This window comes from Ranitomeya variabilis, chromosome 1, assembly GCF_051348905.1.
Source record: "Ranitomeya variabilis isolate aRanVar5 chromosome 1, aRanVar5.hap1, whole genome shotgun sequence".
NCBI lineage: Eukaryota > Metazoa > Chordata > Amphibia > Anura > Dendrobatidae > Ranitomeya > Ranitomeya variabilis.
Window position 1 is genome coordinate 692,817,332 of NC_135232.1, and position 16,225 is coordinate 692,833,556.

Consider the following 16,225-nt stretch of genomic DNA (forward strand, 5'->3'; position numbering starts at 1 on the left):
TTACCTGCATTTTTTTTTATATAATCTGTATTAAAAATAAAAAAATAGAAATCTTACAATCTTCAGACTGGCCTATGTCTTTTTGTTTTTCAGACTCGTACTACTTTTCGTTTCAGAAAACAGTACATATACATTAGCCACAATAGTAGCAAAGTGTCTAATGAGCGTGTGTAAAGGTCACTGTAAAGGGAGGGAAGCAGGGTCAGCTGGAAGCAGGGTCAATGGTCTATTGTGAATGGTAGATCCTGTGTTATCAGCTGTGTATAGAGGTGTTACCTGTCATTGGCATCCTGCCTCTGATGATAATGAGCCGGCTGAAAACTCTTACTGAAAGAACAGGAAGTAGGAGTTTAAAAAGCCCCAATGGCCATTGTGAATGAAAATTGCAAGCATATTATTACTATTTTTTTTATATAGTCCAGTCCAGGCATCACAGCTAGTACTCAGACTGGGATTGGCGGATATGTGGTGGGCTGTAAATGTTACAGGAAGGTTAAAGGTAGTGGGTAAAGGTGACCACAATTCAGTTATTGCAAGAGACCCTCCACCCAAAACACAAAAACTACTGCGTTCCTAACAAAGTAGGTGCCCCCCCATTAGAATCCTGCTGGTATAATTTGCAAGTTCTGGTGCCCATTTCTCATGCTGCAGTTGCATGGAGAGTGCTGGAAACATCAACTACCCATCTACGTCCCAGCACCGGCAACTAGGCATCACCAGGATACATCATGCCCATGAGATGCTATCGTCTTCTTCATGGACAAGACATAGGCAATCCAAATACAGGGGTACGAAAGTTCTACCCACTACCAACCATGAGCCATCGATTCGAGATCCCAAATCTCAAGTCCATAGAAAGATTGATATTTTTATACACAGATGTTGATAACTATCAATCTAGAAATCTGTTTTTTCTTTTCGGGGTCTGCACTGTTCTAGTCCGAGAGACAGGTAGCTTTAGTGCTCAGACTGGAGGAACACTTGCAGGCATGTTTCCTATGTCTTCTCCACTTGGAAAAGGTCTGCACACAAATACTAAAATTATTCTTAGCAATTCTTCCAATACGCACAGACAGATGGCATAGTGCCACCTACCAGTCTCCCCATGCTCTGCCAGGGTGTCTAGACAGGTACAAATAAGAAGCAGTCATTATCATATTTTTTTTTATAGTCTTTAACCTTTTTTTTAAATCAGATTTTTTACTATTTTATGCCACGGTAGTTTTGTGATTGAGTAACTGGTACCTTCACCATTAGCTAGAATTAATGGATCCCTGAGGATAGTAGAAGGAGATGGACGGCTTTCCTGCGCTGATGTCTATATCCCACATAGCATAAAGGAGAATCAATAAGATAAAAACATTTGTTTATTCCGTGGTGAGGATCTGCGCGTTTTGAGGTACTTCAACCTCATCCTCAGGATAAACCGCATTGGAATTACAAAAAGAAGAGATCCTGGGACTTCTCATCATGCAGAGTGCACTCAGGGTCGTACGTCCAACTATAATCACTGCAGAGCGTGTATTTGCACCCTGGAGCCCTCGGGTGCCCATAAGGTCCCTTTGGCCCATGTGAAAGGACCTGTGATCATTGAGGACCCTGTTGCCCACATCAACCATCAGATCACTGATTTGATTTCCAAGTGTGTCCTAAAAAAATAAAAGCTGGGCACATGGTCAAACTCACCTGATACAAGACAAATTGGTATGTTTACCATCTCATAACCTTAGTCACCTGCCCCCCCACGACCCCACACCTAGCATATGTATCAGGTACGGACTGGGACTGAAATTCAGTCCTGGCATTTAAAATTGCACAGGCCCATGCAGTCCCCGTTCCCAAGCATCAGATGGGATATATTACTAACATTACCCTGGATGGAGGAAAGCCAGATTTACTACAAGACCAATATATCTAATGATACCCATGGCCTGCTGGGGTGAGTGATGGAGTCAGCAACTTTGTGCTTCGTCGCAACTCTTTAATAGTATGGGTATCTTGAGAACACTGATTCTGTTAACAACGTAGCAGACAAGGCAGCCCACAACCAGACAGGCCCTTCTGGCATTTGCCAGAATTGCCAAATGGCCAGTCCGGCCCTGATATGTATGCATGTATATATATATATATATGAGAATTTTCACTTTAGCCGAATGAGCATCAGTCATGCTACATTTCAGGTTATAACACTTTTTTCAGGGCTTCCATGGACAGACTTTTCCTTTAGGGTTGAAGCCAAACTATGTGCTTGAAAAAAAGAAGTCTCTGCGTTACAGTCCAAAATGTCACCTGTTTTTTGTTACACATCCTTAGTGATACCAGTATAATATTTTCGAGCACTGCTTGCTAATTGGGGTCATCTACTGTTGAGACTGGTTAAAAGGGTTCGGTCTTGTTCATGAAAGGTTAAAATTACAAATTGCTGGTAAAAATAAGCAACTTTGTAATTACCATATTTTTCAGACTATAAGAATCACCGGACCATAAGACGCACCCCAAATTTTGGGGTGGAAGATGGCAAAAAAAAAAAATTTTTTATAAGATGGGGGTCCGTCTTATCGTCCGAATTTAAGGTATCTTACCTGAGGGCCGGCGATGGTAGAGCAGGGTCACAGGAGGCATGGTCCCTTCCTCAGGAAGCCGGCGGCAGAAGTGGGGCAATGCTGCAGTCCCAGGGTATCCCAGCGGTGTGATGCTGCTGGTCCGGTATCAGCGGTGAGGCAGAGCAGAGGGCGTTTCATGCAGCAGGGTCCCTTCCTCAGGATGCCGGCAGCAGAAATGTGGCGATGCTGCGGCCCGGTGTCGACGGTGAGCAGAGCGGAGTGCCTCATTGGTTTCTCGGTGGCCATTTTCCTGAAGCCGAGGGCCGCTGAGATCTCACTCTGCGCACGCGCCTCCTCCGGCGGCCCACGGCTTCAGGAAGATGGCCACAGGGAAACCGATGATGCACTCCACACTGACACCATCAGCATCGTTAAACTTCAGCCGGTTCCCTGATGAAGGGACGCTGCTACACCACTGCTGCAACCCTCCTGCGTTCAGACTATAAGACACCCCCCCATTTTCCTCCCAAATGTTTTGGGGGAAAAGTGTGTCTTATAGTCCAAAAAATACGGCAACCCTTATTAAAAATCCTAGAGTTTACAGCTAGTGGTGGTCGGAAGGAGCATGTGTAGTTTGCAGTATAAGCGCGCCTCTAAATCTGGATCCAATCATCTTCAGAGTGCATGCGCTTCTCTAATGCTGCAGAGGTCACGTTACCTCTGCTAGCAACCTGGGAGAGCGCACACTGCAGACAAATTGGTCAGCCGTGCTGGCAGCCCGATCTATCCATCTCCAAAAGTGCAGCACCCTCCTGGTAAAGCAGGAAGCAGGGAGAAAGGGGAGCTGTGCGCTCATGAAGAGCAAACTTAGACCACTCCTTTAAAGAGGACACAGGCCCATAAAAGTGAGCAAAAGACATGTGCTGTTATCCTTTTGCATCAAGAATAAGAGCCAACGGAATGAGACCAATCAACGCTGAGCCCCTCCATTTTCATAGAACCCAAATCAGTTGTATAGATCAATTCAGGTTTTTGCCATGTAATCTGAGAGCAGCATGATTTATGGGCTAAGAGCCTGATTCCAGCGATATGTCACTAAATAGACTGTGCGTTGCCGTTTCAATACAATCAGTGTTTTATCAGCAGATGATCATCACTACAGGACTAGGTGTCTCGTGCCATCTAGTCCTCCTGCTCTGTATAACCTCGCCCCTACCATAGCTTTCTGCCTATGCATAGTGTACACAGAAAGCTGTGAATGGGATTATTCAGAGCTCAGCATTCAGAGCTTTGCTAGATCTACAGCACATAAAACAGAGATTTTATCAAAATGACAGCACACAGTCCAGTAAGTGACATCACTGGAATTAGGGTCTCTGCCCCTACGTCATGCTAATCTCAGATTACATCGCAAAAACCTGGTGACAGATTCTCTTTAAGTAACTCCAATATGTAGCTGTCCAGCAAAAATAGGGTCAAATGACTGAAAGAACGTGACTATTAATTACTAAAAAAAAATTACGCATAATTCAAATTACCAGAAGACTGGAAGATTCTCCATGAGCCCAAGCCCTGACATGATGTCCCACAGACTCTATAGTGTAATATCATATTCAGACCAGCTATTAAGGTACCTGTTCTGTAATGCTACAGCATTATCATTTTCATCCAAAACTATAAAAAAAAATCATAAATACCCTCAAGAAAATAAAATTAATAAATAATAAGTTGGTAAAGAACATCTAATAAATTGTTTAATACTTTTTTTTTTACTTGGGCTTCATTCAGACATCAGTATTTGTTTGCCCACAAACCAGGAATGTCTCCAAAACACAGAACAGGTGGCAATTTTTCAATTATAAGTTTTCTCTGTAAGTTCCACTCCTGCTTTTGATACCCAAAACACTGATCCAAAATACTGACCAAAATACTGACCAAAATACTGACCAAAATACTTTCGTGTGAATGAACCCTTATTCGAAAAGATTTTAATTGGCTGGAAATAATCATATGGTAATAACGATCGTTGGCTTCAGATCACGGTGTCTGTAATTGCTTGTGGCCAGAGAGGATTTTTCAGGCTGAAAATCACAACACTGGAATTAATGATTAATTTTATGAGTGAGGAACGAAAGCCCAGGGAAAATCTAGCAACAAAGACATTACATAACTGCAACATTGTCATAAAGTAACATTGTATCCCGAAAAGAAAAACGCAAAAAAAAAATCCAAAAAGTGCAACAAAGAACAACATCTAAAAGCAATAGAAAACCAAACTTGTGTAAAAATCCACAGAGCGACATAAAATATCTAAAAATAAAAGACAAACGTAAAAATGTATCCGGTGGCTGAGAAAATAAATATTTAGGATCTGTTGGGTTGAAGGTTGACCACCTTGGCCTCTTACCTGACACCTGCAGATAATATCGGCATCTGTAGCGAGCAGATCCACCACTTTGCCTTTGCCTTCGTCCCCCCATTGGGCCCCCAAGACAACAGCCACTCTGTTGCCCACATCATACCGGGGTCTCTTGTGCCCCCCTGCAGTGCTGCGGTCATTGGAAGACCGGGTGCCAGACATTGCCAGGGTTGAGAGGCTGCTGCGCTGTGAGTGCCCCACTTCGATGTCACAAGACTCACTGGTGACAGGGGACTAAGGGAAAGTCAGAGGGGGTGGGAGTGGAGGGGAAGAGACGGGAGGGGGAGAAGAGCAGATGTCTGTGCCAAGGAAGGAAGGAGTGGGCAGGCTGGAGATGCAGAGGGCAGGGTGCTGAAGAAATGGAGGAGAGCAGGTGGTCAAGGCAAAGCTGGCAACAACAGGAGGAAAATAATTATTGTGGTATCAAAAAAATAAAATAAAAAATAAAAACAAAATAACAGCATAAACAGTGTTTATCGTAAAGGACTATTAGAAGTCGTTAAGTTCTTTCTGCGTTAAAGTGCACAGAATTTGTCTTCTAATATATTCCCGCTCCCGATTTGATAAAATAGTTTTATTTCAGACACCGATTGACGTGAAACTAACCCTTGAGTTTCCAGACAGATTCTGCATTAGCGCAGATTCGTTCTACAAACTTCTGGAGTAGCTGAGACAATGCACTGTATAATATAAACCCCAGCTGCTGCAGAACAGTCTTTATGCAGAGGACGACCTCGAGACCACTGGTTGTGTGCACATAGGCTCCCCTTCCTTTTTCAGAATATTTCTTTTGGTGCAGCGGAAAGGATGCTGGAGCGCCCCGTCAGTGCAAGGGGTTACTCAGTACCGGGTCCGGCGTTTCATAGGGGGATGTCACGGTGGCTGATGTAGATGGTAGAATGGTGAGAGGTGCAGTGAAGAACGAGGACACAGGATTGCAGTCTCTTTACCTTGTTTACTGTTGGTTTCAGCAGCCACAGTCCAGGGCACCAGATCACAGGGCAGGTGGAGTCCGGCCGGTTTGGAGGCAAGTCCAGAGTCCCCTTGGCTAGGTGGAAATCAATAGCCTTCCCTTGCGCTGTAGTGGTGTAGTCCCTTACTGCATAAGCTTTAAATAAGGTCCTCACAGATGTGGTGTTTCTCTCTGTCCCCCGTAGTCGGATAGGACAAAACCCGTATGGCTGGTGGCTTGAGGCGGTTTATAGGGTCTCTAGCATGCCCCAGCCTCTGAGGGGTGCCACCGTGCCTCCTGGGTGTAGGTGTGGACAGGTAACGTGCAATTAGCTGTCCTGCCGTTCTCTGAAGCAAGGCGTAGAGGTCCTTACTACCTCGGTGTTCCAGCTACTGGCATTATCTGTGCCTCAGAAGGAGGCAGCCTGCTCGGCGCTGGTCCCCTTCTGGTATCCTCCCCTGTGCTTTGCTTTCCTGCACGCTCACTGCAGGAGCTGTAGCACTTCAGGCTACACGGCTCCTCAGCTTCCTTTCCCTCTGTCTCTCTTATAGGAACTGTACTCTCTCCCTCCAGATCAGTATCTTCTTATAGGGGAGTTCACCTTAAACAGGCTTAGAGCTCCCCCTTCTGGTCTGGAGTGTGAACATGTTGCATGCATTGTGTTACCTGACAAAGAGTTCTCCTTCGTTGCCTCCAAACATAACATCACTCTCCCCGTGAGGAAAGCAACATTACTGTGACAACCAGGACCCTGGGGCGCCACAATGCCATACTTGCTCCCTGTATTGTTCTGTCTCTATAATCTAATCTATAAAATAAACTTTGCATAACTCAATAGTACCAGCAAATATAAGGCACTTTGTAACATATCGTATTAGAAAAATTCACATATTTCTCCACTTATGAGCCACTTCTCCTAAATGCACCATTCCCTTTGGAAAACAGCTAAAAACCATCTAGTTCAACAAGACAGACTGACAACTGACTGAGGGATCAGATTACAGCAGTATATTGGAGTTTATGAAGAGATGAAGAGGAAGAGGAGTGGCTGGAGTACAGTGAGAGAGAGGGGAACAGAGGCAGAGAGAAGGTGCTTTTACTTTCTAGTAAGTGTTTTATCTGACTCCTGAGCTGGATACACAGCAACACAGTATAATGTCCCTCATGCTTGTGTCCTATGTAAGAAAGGGGAGCAGGATATTTTTTTTCTGTGTGCGCGGTGTATGGCAGACACCATAGCAGATAGTATCCACCCACTAACTCAGAGACAGAAGAGTATTAGAGATAGTCTGCAGAAGGGAACACTTTATGCAGCATACAAGTTATGCAATGGTGTTATTTTTCATGTGCACACGACAGCTTAGGGCTTATTGAGATATCATTGATCTTGACTTTCATCAGTGTTTTCTTTTTAGCGAGTCAGTTTTTACTATTGGGGGTCGTGCACATGATAGATTATATTGAACGAGTGCGATCAGATGGTTTTCACAGATAGCATTTGTACCCATGATATTCTATGGGGCTGTGCACGTCAGATTGTGATCCGGAGTGCCGGATCTAAATCAGCAATGCAAGTCAATGGGTCAAAAAACATTGGACCGCGCTCAGATGACATCCAAGTACGGTCCGATTTTCACGGACTTACAACGGAGAGATGAATTTTTTTTCTCCACCCCCCAAGAAACACTGATGCCACTGTCCTCAAAGTTTGATCAGAATAATCTGACCTTTTTTTTATTTTTATTTTTTTTTTGAATGGAGAGAAAACGGTTGTGTGACCCTACCCTTATAGGTACAGGTGCTATCTGTGAAAAACCATTGATAACACTCATTCGTATGAGAAAAACGGACGTCTGAACCTGAAATGACAGGTATGCTTTAACTTACTACAATGAATCCAACACCAATTTTCTGCAAATAAATAATTTATTAAGAAAGCAACAAATTACAGAAGAATCAAAAAGATCTTTTCTAAAATACTGATATATACAGAAGAAGCATCTATATTACATTTTAGTGCATAATAATAATTACATATACTTTTGCAGCTAGTAGATAATTCTCGGCCTGGTGGACCATTGTATATGATAAATATCTTTAGAGGAGTATTATTGTCCTGGAATGATAGAATCTCCAAACAAAATGGGCAAGAAAAGAAAAGTCAGTATGATAGAATGCCCAGGGTATAGGAGACATAGTATATGTGAACGATGTCACTCCTGGAGGGTGCAGGCATCCTGCGTAGTTACGACCAGGTCTTCGGTGTTGAGTAAGATGCCAAGAGTATGTTTTGTACCTATAGGAACACTCACTTGTATAGTATCACCAAAACACAATCGACCACCCCATACTCTGGCCGATCAGCCATGAGGCGTGACTTTGTACCTAAAGTATCAAGGCCATCTAGAAGGAAAAGCTTAGCTGCACTACTTTAGAGACCAACCAGGATGGTTTTTGAACTCCTTGTGTCCTGTACAAGTCACGTTAGCATGTTCTAACATTTACATACATTGATCAATTGGCTTGCTAATTTATAAGTTGCAATTATTTATGTGATTGCTCATCATTCCTTTCTGCAAGCGGAACTTACCGAAACCAATTGGAAGGTTTAATATAGATTTAAAGAGCAAGATTTATAAAGATGATAGTTAGGCATATAAAAGGGGCAATCTTCTCTTTGAAGGAAGCCACCCTACAGACCAGCTGATCTATCCTGGTGGTCAACTACTCTAACCAGGAGAAGCTCAATGTAGTTGTGCAATTCCTCCAATTGACCATAGTTGACCATGTCGACACCAACGTTGCTTTACAGCCATTCTTTGCAATGGCTCATTTTAAAGGGAACCAGTCACGAGATTCATGCTGTAAATATATAACGTGGCACAACCGTTGTTGGTGCTCAAGTAGTGCTCCAGCCCTTTATATGAAGTTGAATAAAACTTTGCACGCAACCGATGTATAGAAAATGGTTTAATGTAGTCCAAGTCCAAGATTAGTACATACAATGCAGACATGGTGGATACCACGTAAGAGGAGAGACCTACGTACGCATGACGCTCCGACTAACTGCAACGATCAACAGTGGATACCCGATTTACCACTCCTTATCTTCTTTACTTACAAGCCCTAGGACAGTTCTGAGGTATAGGACCCCTTGAATATCTGATTGCAGACAGTACACTGATGAAGGTCGTAAGACCGAAGCGTCTGCATTGTAGGTACTAATCTTGGACTTGCACTAATCTTGGACTACATTAAAACATTTCCTATACATCCGTTGAGTGTCAAGATTTATTCAGCTACGAGATTCATGCCGCCTCACTACAGCATAATGAGCCAGACACTGTCTGCAAAAAAAAAAAAACAGCTTTGCATGTTTTACCTTAAAACCTATTTTGAAAAGCTTGCCAGGGGCTATGTCACTCAAATGACTAGTCCAACAGGCAGGTCCCCGATGGCTTCTGCCCACTCCACTCCTTCAGATCACAAACATATGGAGAGATCTGTCAGTCTAGAGGAATGGGGCAGGAAAAAACCCAAAAGGGATCTGCCATACTGACATGTACAGACCCCAGACAACTTTTCAAAGTAACAAAGTCAGTGTCTGATTCATTGTGCCCGTGATTCAGGAAGGGGGTGGCCTGTAATGGGGAGCCTTAGTCCATGATGCCCCTGGACTATAGTTGGAAAACTTAGAAAGGAGACTGTCCATATGAGTCAATGCCTTTTAAACTGAAATAGTGCAGAGTAAAAAAAAAAAAAAAAATCTCAATTTGTTCATTCTTGACTGTTGCTTGGCTCTAGGTCATGTTCTGGCAATACAATATATTGGGGTGCACATACACTTTAATGCAGGAAACTGACTTATGATGAACATGTATATAATGGAGGAGATTGTGATGGGGAACCAAAACCTGACATCTGACCCTACAAACTTCACCTTTGAAAACAATGGTAATATTTCTACAGTCATTGGGGCATATTTATCAAGTTAAATGCACCACTATTCTGGCTTAATTTGCACCCAAAAATGATCACACCATTTTTGGCATACGTTTTAAAACACTTGTCTGACAAAGGGGGCATGGCCTGTAGGAAATGGATATAACCTAACATGCAAATAAAAAAGTGCTCCAAAAAGGTATTCCACAATATTGGCACAAAGTATGCAAACGAACAGCTGGTGTAAATTTAGGTTATCTAAAAACTAAACATGTTTGTCCAATGGCATAAAGTACTTTGGTAATTTTTGAGCATTTTAAGACTAAGTTTGCACCGTTAAAGAACAAGACGGTGGTGATAATTCTGCCTCTTGGCGCCTTACAACTACGATCTACAAGGTGGCATGAAAAAAATGCCATAAGGGAGAAGAAGGGATTGCTGCGAGTTGGTCACTTACTATAGTAAAGTAATCCCCATCTGCCGTGATAAAGGGTAGCAATGCACTAATGTCATGTAAGCATGTGTATCGATACCCATGTAGGAATTTGGAAATAGCAGAATACGATGGAGGGGGACAATGTGTGTCATGGGGGCTCCAACCACGAGTCGCTTCTCCGTAGAAACCATACCGCAATGGCAAACACAGAGCCAAGAGCCATTACAATTTGCAGGAAGGAAGGTGGAGAAGCCTTTACATTTTCACCAGAGTTTTCCTATTGGAACCAAGCAGCTGCAGAAACTCATCAGCGTTTGTACTCCTTTTCCAGAAGGCAGTCGTACATGGGAGGCAGTGTACATCTTACTATGCAAAACCCTTTTCAAAAGGGATTTGTAATAATAATAAAAAAAAAAAATTAACTATCACCAGATTTCACAACCCTACCTACATACAAAATTAAATAAATCTCATAGACCTGATGAGAAAGGTGTACTCACTTTCAAAATCCATGTCACAACAGTTGTATGATCCTTTTTGAAAAGTGATCATGCCCGATATGAAAATGAGCATTTTCCAAGTCCAGCTCCATCTGGATTCATAAAAACGCTCATCTCAGGATTATACATTCATTCTAAAGGTGAATTTTTCAAATTGAGTACACCAGCCTCATCAGGTCCAAGATCTACCTAAAAAATGCAGTTTGAATTGTGAAGTCTGGTGACAAGGACGCGTTAAACATTATGTAAAAAAAAAAAAATTGACAATCAAGATGTAGAAAGTTATATACAGCAAGTTGACCGAGAAGCAAAACACGATATCAGTGTAAAATGGAAGCAAACAAACGCTTTCTAATGTCTTCATTGCTTGGTAATCTTCCTCGTCCTGAGACCTATAATTGAGTAAAAAGGACATTAATCAGAAATGCAACTTTTGACTATTGGGTTTCCATTATCTGAGCACCATCCGATTTGTCCATTTTGACAGATGATGGTAAAACAGGAAACGATAAAGAAGACGAATTAAATGTTGCTGGGACATGCAGTAGAAATGCGGCAAAAAAAAAAAAAAGTAAGTAAACTCACTTGTTGTATATCAATGTGCACCTCAATCTGTGCCTTATCTATGGGGCCTCTGGAGATGGCTGAACTCTGCTTTCTACAGCAGCCCCATAGATTTTTAAACCCTGTTCTCAGGATCACTTCGGAAAGATCCCTCCATCGAAAAGTAAGTTAACACATAGTCCGAGACCAGACAATAACTTGGTATATTTGTGTATTCCCCTTTAACTGGCTAACTGTAGAATATTCCTCACTGTGTAAACTTTTACAATTTTAACTCAAACTGGGCTTGATTGACAGCTCCTCAGTGTCCTTCCTCCCTGCTGAGTTCCCACACTGCTTAGTATAAGCTGCAGCTGTGGAGCTGAATCTGCAGAGACTACAAGAATACACTTGAGCCATTTTATAGCTATAAAATGCTCATCTTAATATCAGGATTATACAGGCTTTACAACATAGATTTTTAAAGTAAATACACTGGTGTTGGGTCCAATTTTTTTTAAAACAATGAATAGAATTTGCTTTGCAAAATCTGGCTAACGATCTGCTTTAAGATGAAAGTCTATGGCTAGTTGTTGGGCATTATGCTCATTTTGTTAATTTGCTTCTAAAAAGTTGTACAACGCAGATCATGATCCTTTCAGTTAACATGGTGTACAACTTCTATAACTTACCTTTAAAAATAGGAAAAACATCAATTTTCTAATTCTGTAAATCAATATCATATTTGCTCAAATTGGTGGCACAGCCAAGTGACCTTATGCAAACCATGTACAGTTAGAATGTCATCTATACACTGTCCGTAGCTATCAGAGTCATCGCTGCAATCTTACAGATGGAACAGACAAGACACAAGGTACTGTTGTATGTAGACATTTAATGTTGAACTGAGCATTTTGGAAAGTATAAGCAGAGGGAAAGAAACTCGTGAAATTTTACATAAATTGTATAGTCTGTACAGAAGTAGAACAAGCCAGTAGGGTGAGCAGAAATCAAGAAGTCACATTTGTAGGATTTTGATAGTTGGAATATGTAGCAATGGGACCCATTGATTCTGTATACAGGTCCTTCTCAAAAAATTAGCATATAGTGTTAAATTTCATTATTTACCATAATGTAATGATTACAATTAAACTTTCATATATTATAGATTCATTATCCACCAACTGAAATTTGTCAGGTCTTTTATTGTTTTAATACTGATGATTTTGGCCTACAACTCCTGATAACCCAAAAAACCTGTCTCAATAAATTAGCATATTTCAACCGTCCAATCAAATAAAAGTGTTTTTTAATAACAAACAAAAAAACCATCAAATAATAATGTTCAGTTATGCACTCAATACTTGGTCGGGAATCCTTTGGCAGAAATGACTGCTTCAATGCGGCGTGGCATGGAGGCAATCAGCCTGTGACACTGCTGAGATGTTATGGAGGCCCAGGATGCTTCAATAGCGGCCTTAAGCTCATCCAGAGTGTTGGGTCTTGCGTCTCTCAACTTTCTCTTCACAATATCCCACAGATTCTCTATGGGGTTCAGGTCAGGAGAGTTGGCAGGCCAATTGAGCACAGTAATACCATGGTCAGTAAACCATTTACCAGTGGTTTTGGCACTGTGAGCAGGTGCCAGGAAGCATGAAGTGCTCCAAAATCTCCTGATAGCTAGCTGCATTGACCCTGCCCTTGATGAAACACAGTGGACCAACACCAGCAGCTGACATGGCACCCCACACCATCACTGACTGGGTACTTGACACTGGACTTCAGGCATTTTGGCATTTCCTTCTCCCCAGTCTTCCTCCAGACTCTGGCACCTTGATTTCCGAATGACATGCAAAATTTGCTTTCATCAGAAAAAAGTACTTGGGACCACTTAGCAACAGTCCAGTGCTGCTTCTCTGTAGCCCAGGTCAGGTGCTTATGCCGCTGTTTATGGTTCAAAAGTGGCTTTACCTGGGGAATGCGGCACCTGTAGCCCATTTCCTGCACACGCCTGTGCACGGTGGCTCTGGATGTTTCCACACCAGACTCAGTCCACTGCTTCCTCAGGTTCCCCAAGGTCTGGAATCGGTCCTTCTCCACAATCTTCCTCAGGGTCCGGTCACCTCTTCTCGTTGTACAGCGTTTTCTGCCACATTGTTTCCTTCCAACAGACTTACCATTGAGGTGCCTTGATACAGCACTCTGGGAACAGCCTATTTGTTGAGAAATTTCTTTCTGGGTCTTACCCTCTTGCTTGAGGGTGTCAATGATGGCCTTCTTGACATCTGTCAGGTCGCTAGTCTTACCCATGATGGGGGTTTTGAGTAATGAACCAGGCAGGGAGTTTTTAAAAGCCTCAGGTATCTTTTGCATGTGTTTAGAGTTAATTAGTTGATTCAGAAGATTAGGGTAATAGGTCGTTTAGAGAACCTTTTCTTGATATGCTAATTTATTGAGACAGGTTTTTTGGGTTATCAGGAGTTGTAGGCCAAAATCATCAGTATTAAAACAATAAAAGACCTGACAAATTTCAGTTGGTGGATAATGAATCTATAATATATGAAAGTTTAATTGTAATCATTACATTATGGTAAATAATGAAATTTAACACTATATGCTAATTTTTTGAGAAGGACCTGTATGTTTATGGGCAATAGTTCCTTCCAGGTATCTCACAATAAGCCTTATGGGAACTTTGGTAAGAAAAAAAAAATCCTCGAAGGCCCATCATCCATGGATGGTACCATTTTAAAGCCTAAAAAGGGACCATAACCCATTACAGTAAGGCTGGCCAAAGTCATTAATTTTGGCAGGACTTGCCAGTCATCTAATTTGTATCAGGTTTTTGAGTATAAAAAGTGATTGAGCATGTTATATTTCACTATGACTGATCATGCTTAAAGGGAATTTGCCATCAGCATTTCACCTTCTAAACCAATTATATGTGCATGTAGCTCTTTCAAAGACAAGTCTAGCAATGCCTTTTCATGGCTACTCCATTCCTCTGTGACTGAGAAATCAGCCTTTTTATCGATATGCAAATGAGGCTGAAGAGCTATGGTAGATCTGAAGCTTCTGCAACTAAAGCTCTATTCCCTTTCCAGTGCTATCTCCTCTTGTGTGACTGAAAGTATCTAGGCTGTGTGACTTCTGGCCAAGGGGCAGTTAGTCAAGCAGGAGTCAGTAGTGCTAGGTGAGCAATAGAGCTTGAGTGACAGATGCTTCAGATCTACCATAGTGCTTCAGCCTCATTTGCATATGAATTCAACCGCTGATTTCTCAGTAACGGACCGACCATGTAACGGTATTACTAGTCTTTGAAAGAGCTACATGGCCATATAAATAGATTGGAGGGAAAAATCCTGCAGACAGATTCCTTTTAAAAAGGGGATAAACCATTGTAATAGGTTTCTGGCATTAGCTTTAGACCATTGAGGTCACATTCACTTACGGTTGAATTAAGCATGCCAGGTAAATGGGGGAAGTAAAAAAAAAAACAAACTGTTGAAGTATGACCATCTTCCGATGTTCCATAAAACTTTGGCTAAAAATCAAGAATACACAATTACACCAGGACACCCAATCACATTTAATAAGCAAAACTGGTATAAAACCAATTTCTCCAAAACAATTAAAAAAAAAAAAAATTCAAAGCCCCATTTTCAATTCTACAGAACAACCAAAGAATATGGAAAGGCAACCAACTTATCAGTTGATATTCATGAAGTTCTTCCATTAACTTGGAAATTTCAAGTGAATTCAGGTCATTAACATGAATACCACACCATAGTACATGGCTGCACCTTCTTCGGTTGGGTATTAAGTTCTTGAGATGCAACCACACCCCACTGGCCATCTTTCCACTCCTGATTAATCATCATTGGACCGGAAGCAGGAGACAAGATGTAAAGCATCAATAAAGCTGTAAGTTACAAAATCGAGACAATGACTACAGGAAGCTGAACAATCGAGGGTATGATTAGACTGGTCATTGGATTTGCAGGGCTAGTAAAGGCATGGAGTGACAGTTTGAGGACATGTGACATTAGTTGACGTGAAGCCTGCTACACCTCCGTACATACCTTACTGTATCACACAACTCTTTGTTTTGTGTGTGCCAGAGTCAACTCCAATCTCTGTTTTGTGAGAGAGAAAATTGAATATTGCGATAGAGATAATTACTGCATTGAGATATTAGGAAAACTGTCAAGCAATCACACGCTCTGCTTATTATCAAGCCATTTGGATTTGTAGAATGTATTGAGGTTTGACTTGAAATCAGAAAATTCACCATTTATAGGACTAGTGTGATATTACACAACACATATAATATCCCAAAAAGATTGTACAGTTCAGCACTCGACGATCCAATCCCTTTCGACAGACTGCATTCAGATCGTTCTTGGCACCTACTGATTGAGCCAAAAGAGTTTCCAAGAAAACGGCTTTCTTTAAGAAGCAGTTCCAATCCTATCCATGGTCTGTGGCTTTCAGCCCTTTTCCCTTGAATAAGGATGGACTACAATACCCAACAGGCAATATATAGACTTAGTAAAGTAGACCAATTTTTCTGAACCCCTTTAATGCTGCATCGATGAAGGCACACAAAGTTTACAGATTTTTTTTTTTGTACACTGGCAACTGGAGCAATATTAGCCTGACCCTTCCTATTTTCTCAGCTTTCCTGTGTAGATCAGGACAAGGACAGCAGAGTTATCTCAGTATTACTATAGAATGGAGCAGGAATGCTCTGTAGTACTGATGTAAGCCTAAATAAGGAAAGGTAGAAGTATACAATTACAGGGGTTTTCTCGACTTCTCCCTAAAACATACACAGCTCTTCCAGTGTCCAGCTTCGCAATGGGAGGTGCGTTCATGAAAATTGACAGT

General features: G+C 41.8%; 2 protein-coding genes across 5 annotated transcripts in view; both read right to left on the minus strand.

The window, feature by feature from the left end:
- The window catches only part of ADSS1 (adenylosuccinate synthase 1), an 81,136-nt gene extending 75,950 nt beyond the window's left edge, over positions 1 to 5,186 (minus strand). Inside the window, exon 1 of the mRNA XM_077266485.1 lies at positions 4,951 to 5,186. Coding sequence (XP_077122600.1) covers positions 4,951 to 5,124 — 174 coding nt within the window. The 5' untranslated portion in view covers positions 5,125 to 5,186. The remainder of the gene's footprint in view (positions 1 to 4,950) is intronic.
- Positions 5,187 to 7,825: 2,639 nt separating this feature from the next.
- Positions 7,826 to 16,225, minus strand: part of INF2 (inverted formin 2) — a 99,310-nt gene continuing 90,910 nt past the window's right edge. For 3 of the 4 annotated variants that reach the window (XM_077266521.1, XM_077266537.1, XM_077266548.1), the window contains 2 exons: positions 15,418 to 15,471; positions 7,826 to 11,184 (listed from right to left, as the gene is read on the minus strand). In XM_077266521.1, the coding sequence (XP_077122636.1) occupies positions 15,419 to 15,471 (53 nt within the window). In that variant the 3' untranslated portion in view covers positions 7,826 to 11,184; position 15,418. The remainder of the gene's footprint in view (positions 11,185 to 15,417; positions 15,472 to 16,225) is intronic. The other variant, XM_077266530.1, reaches the window with a different exon arrangement.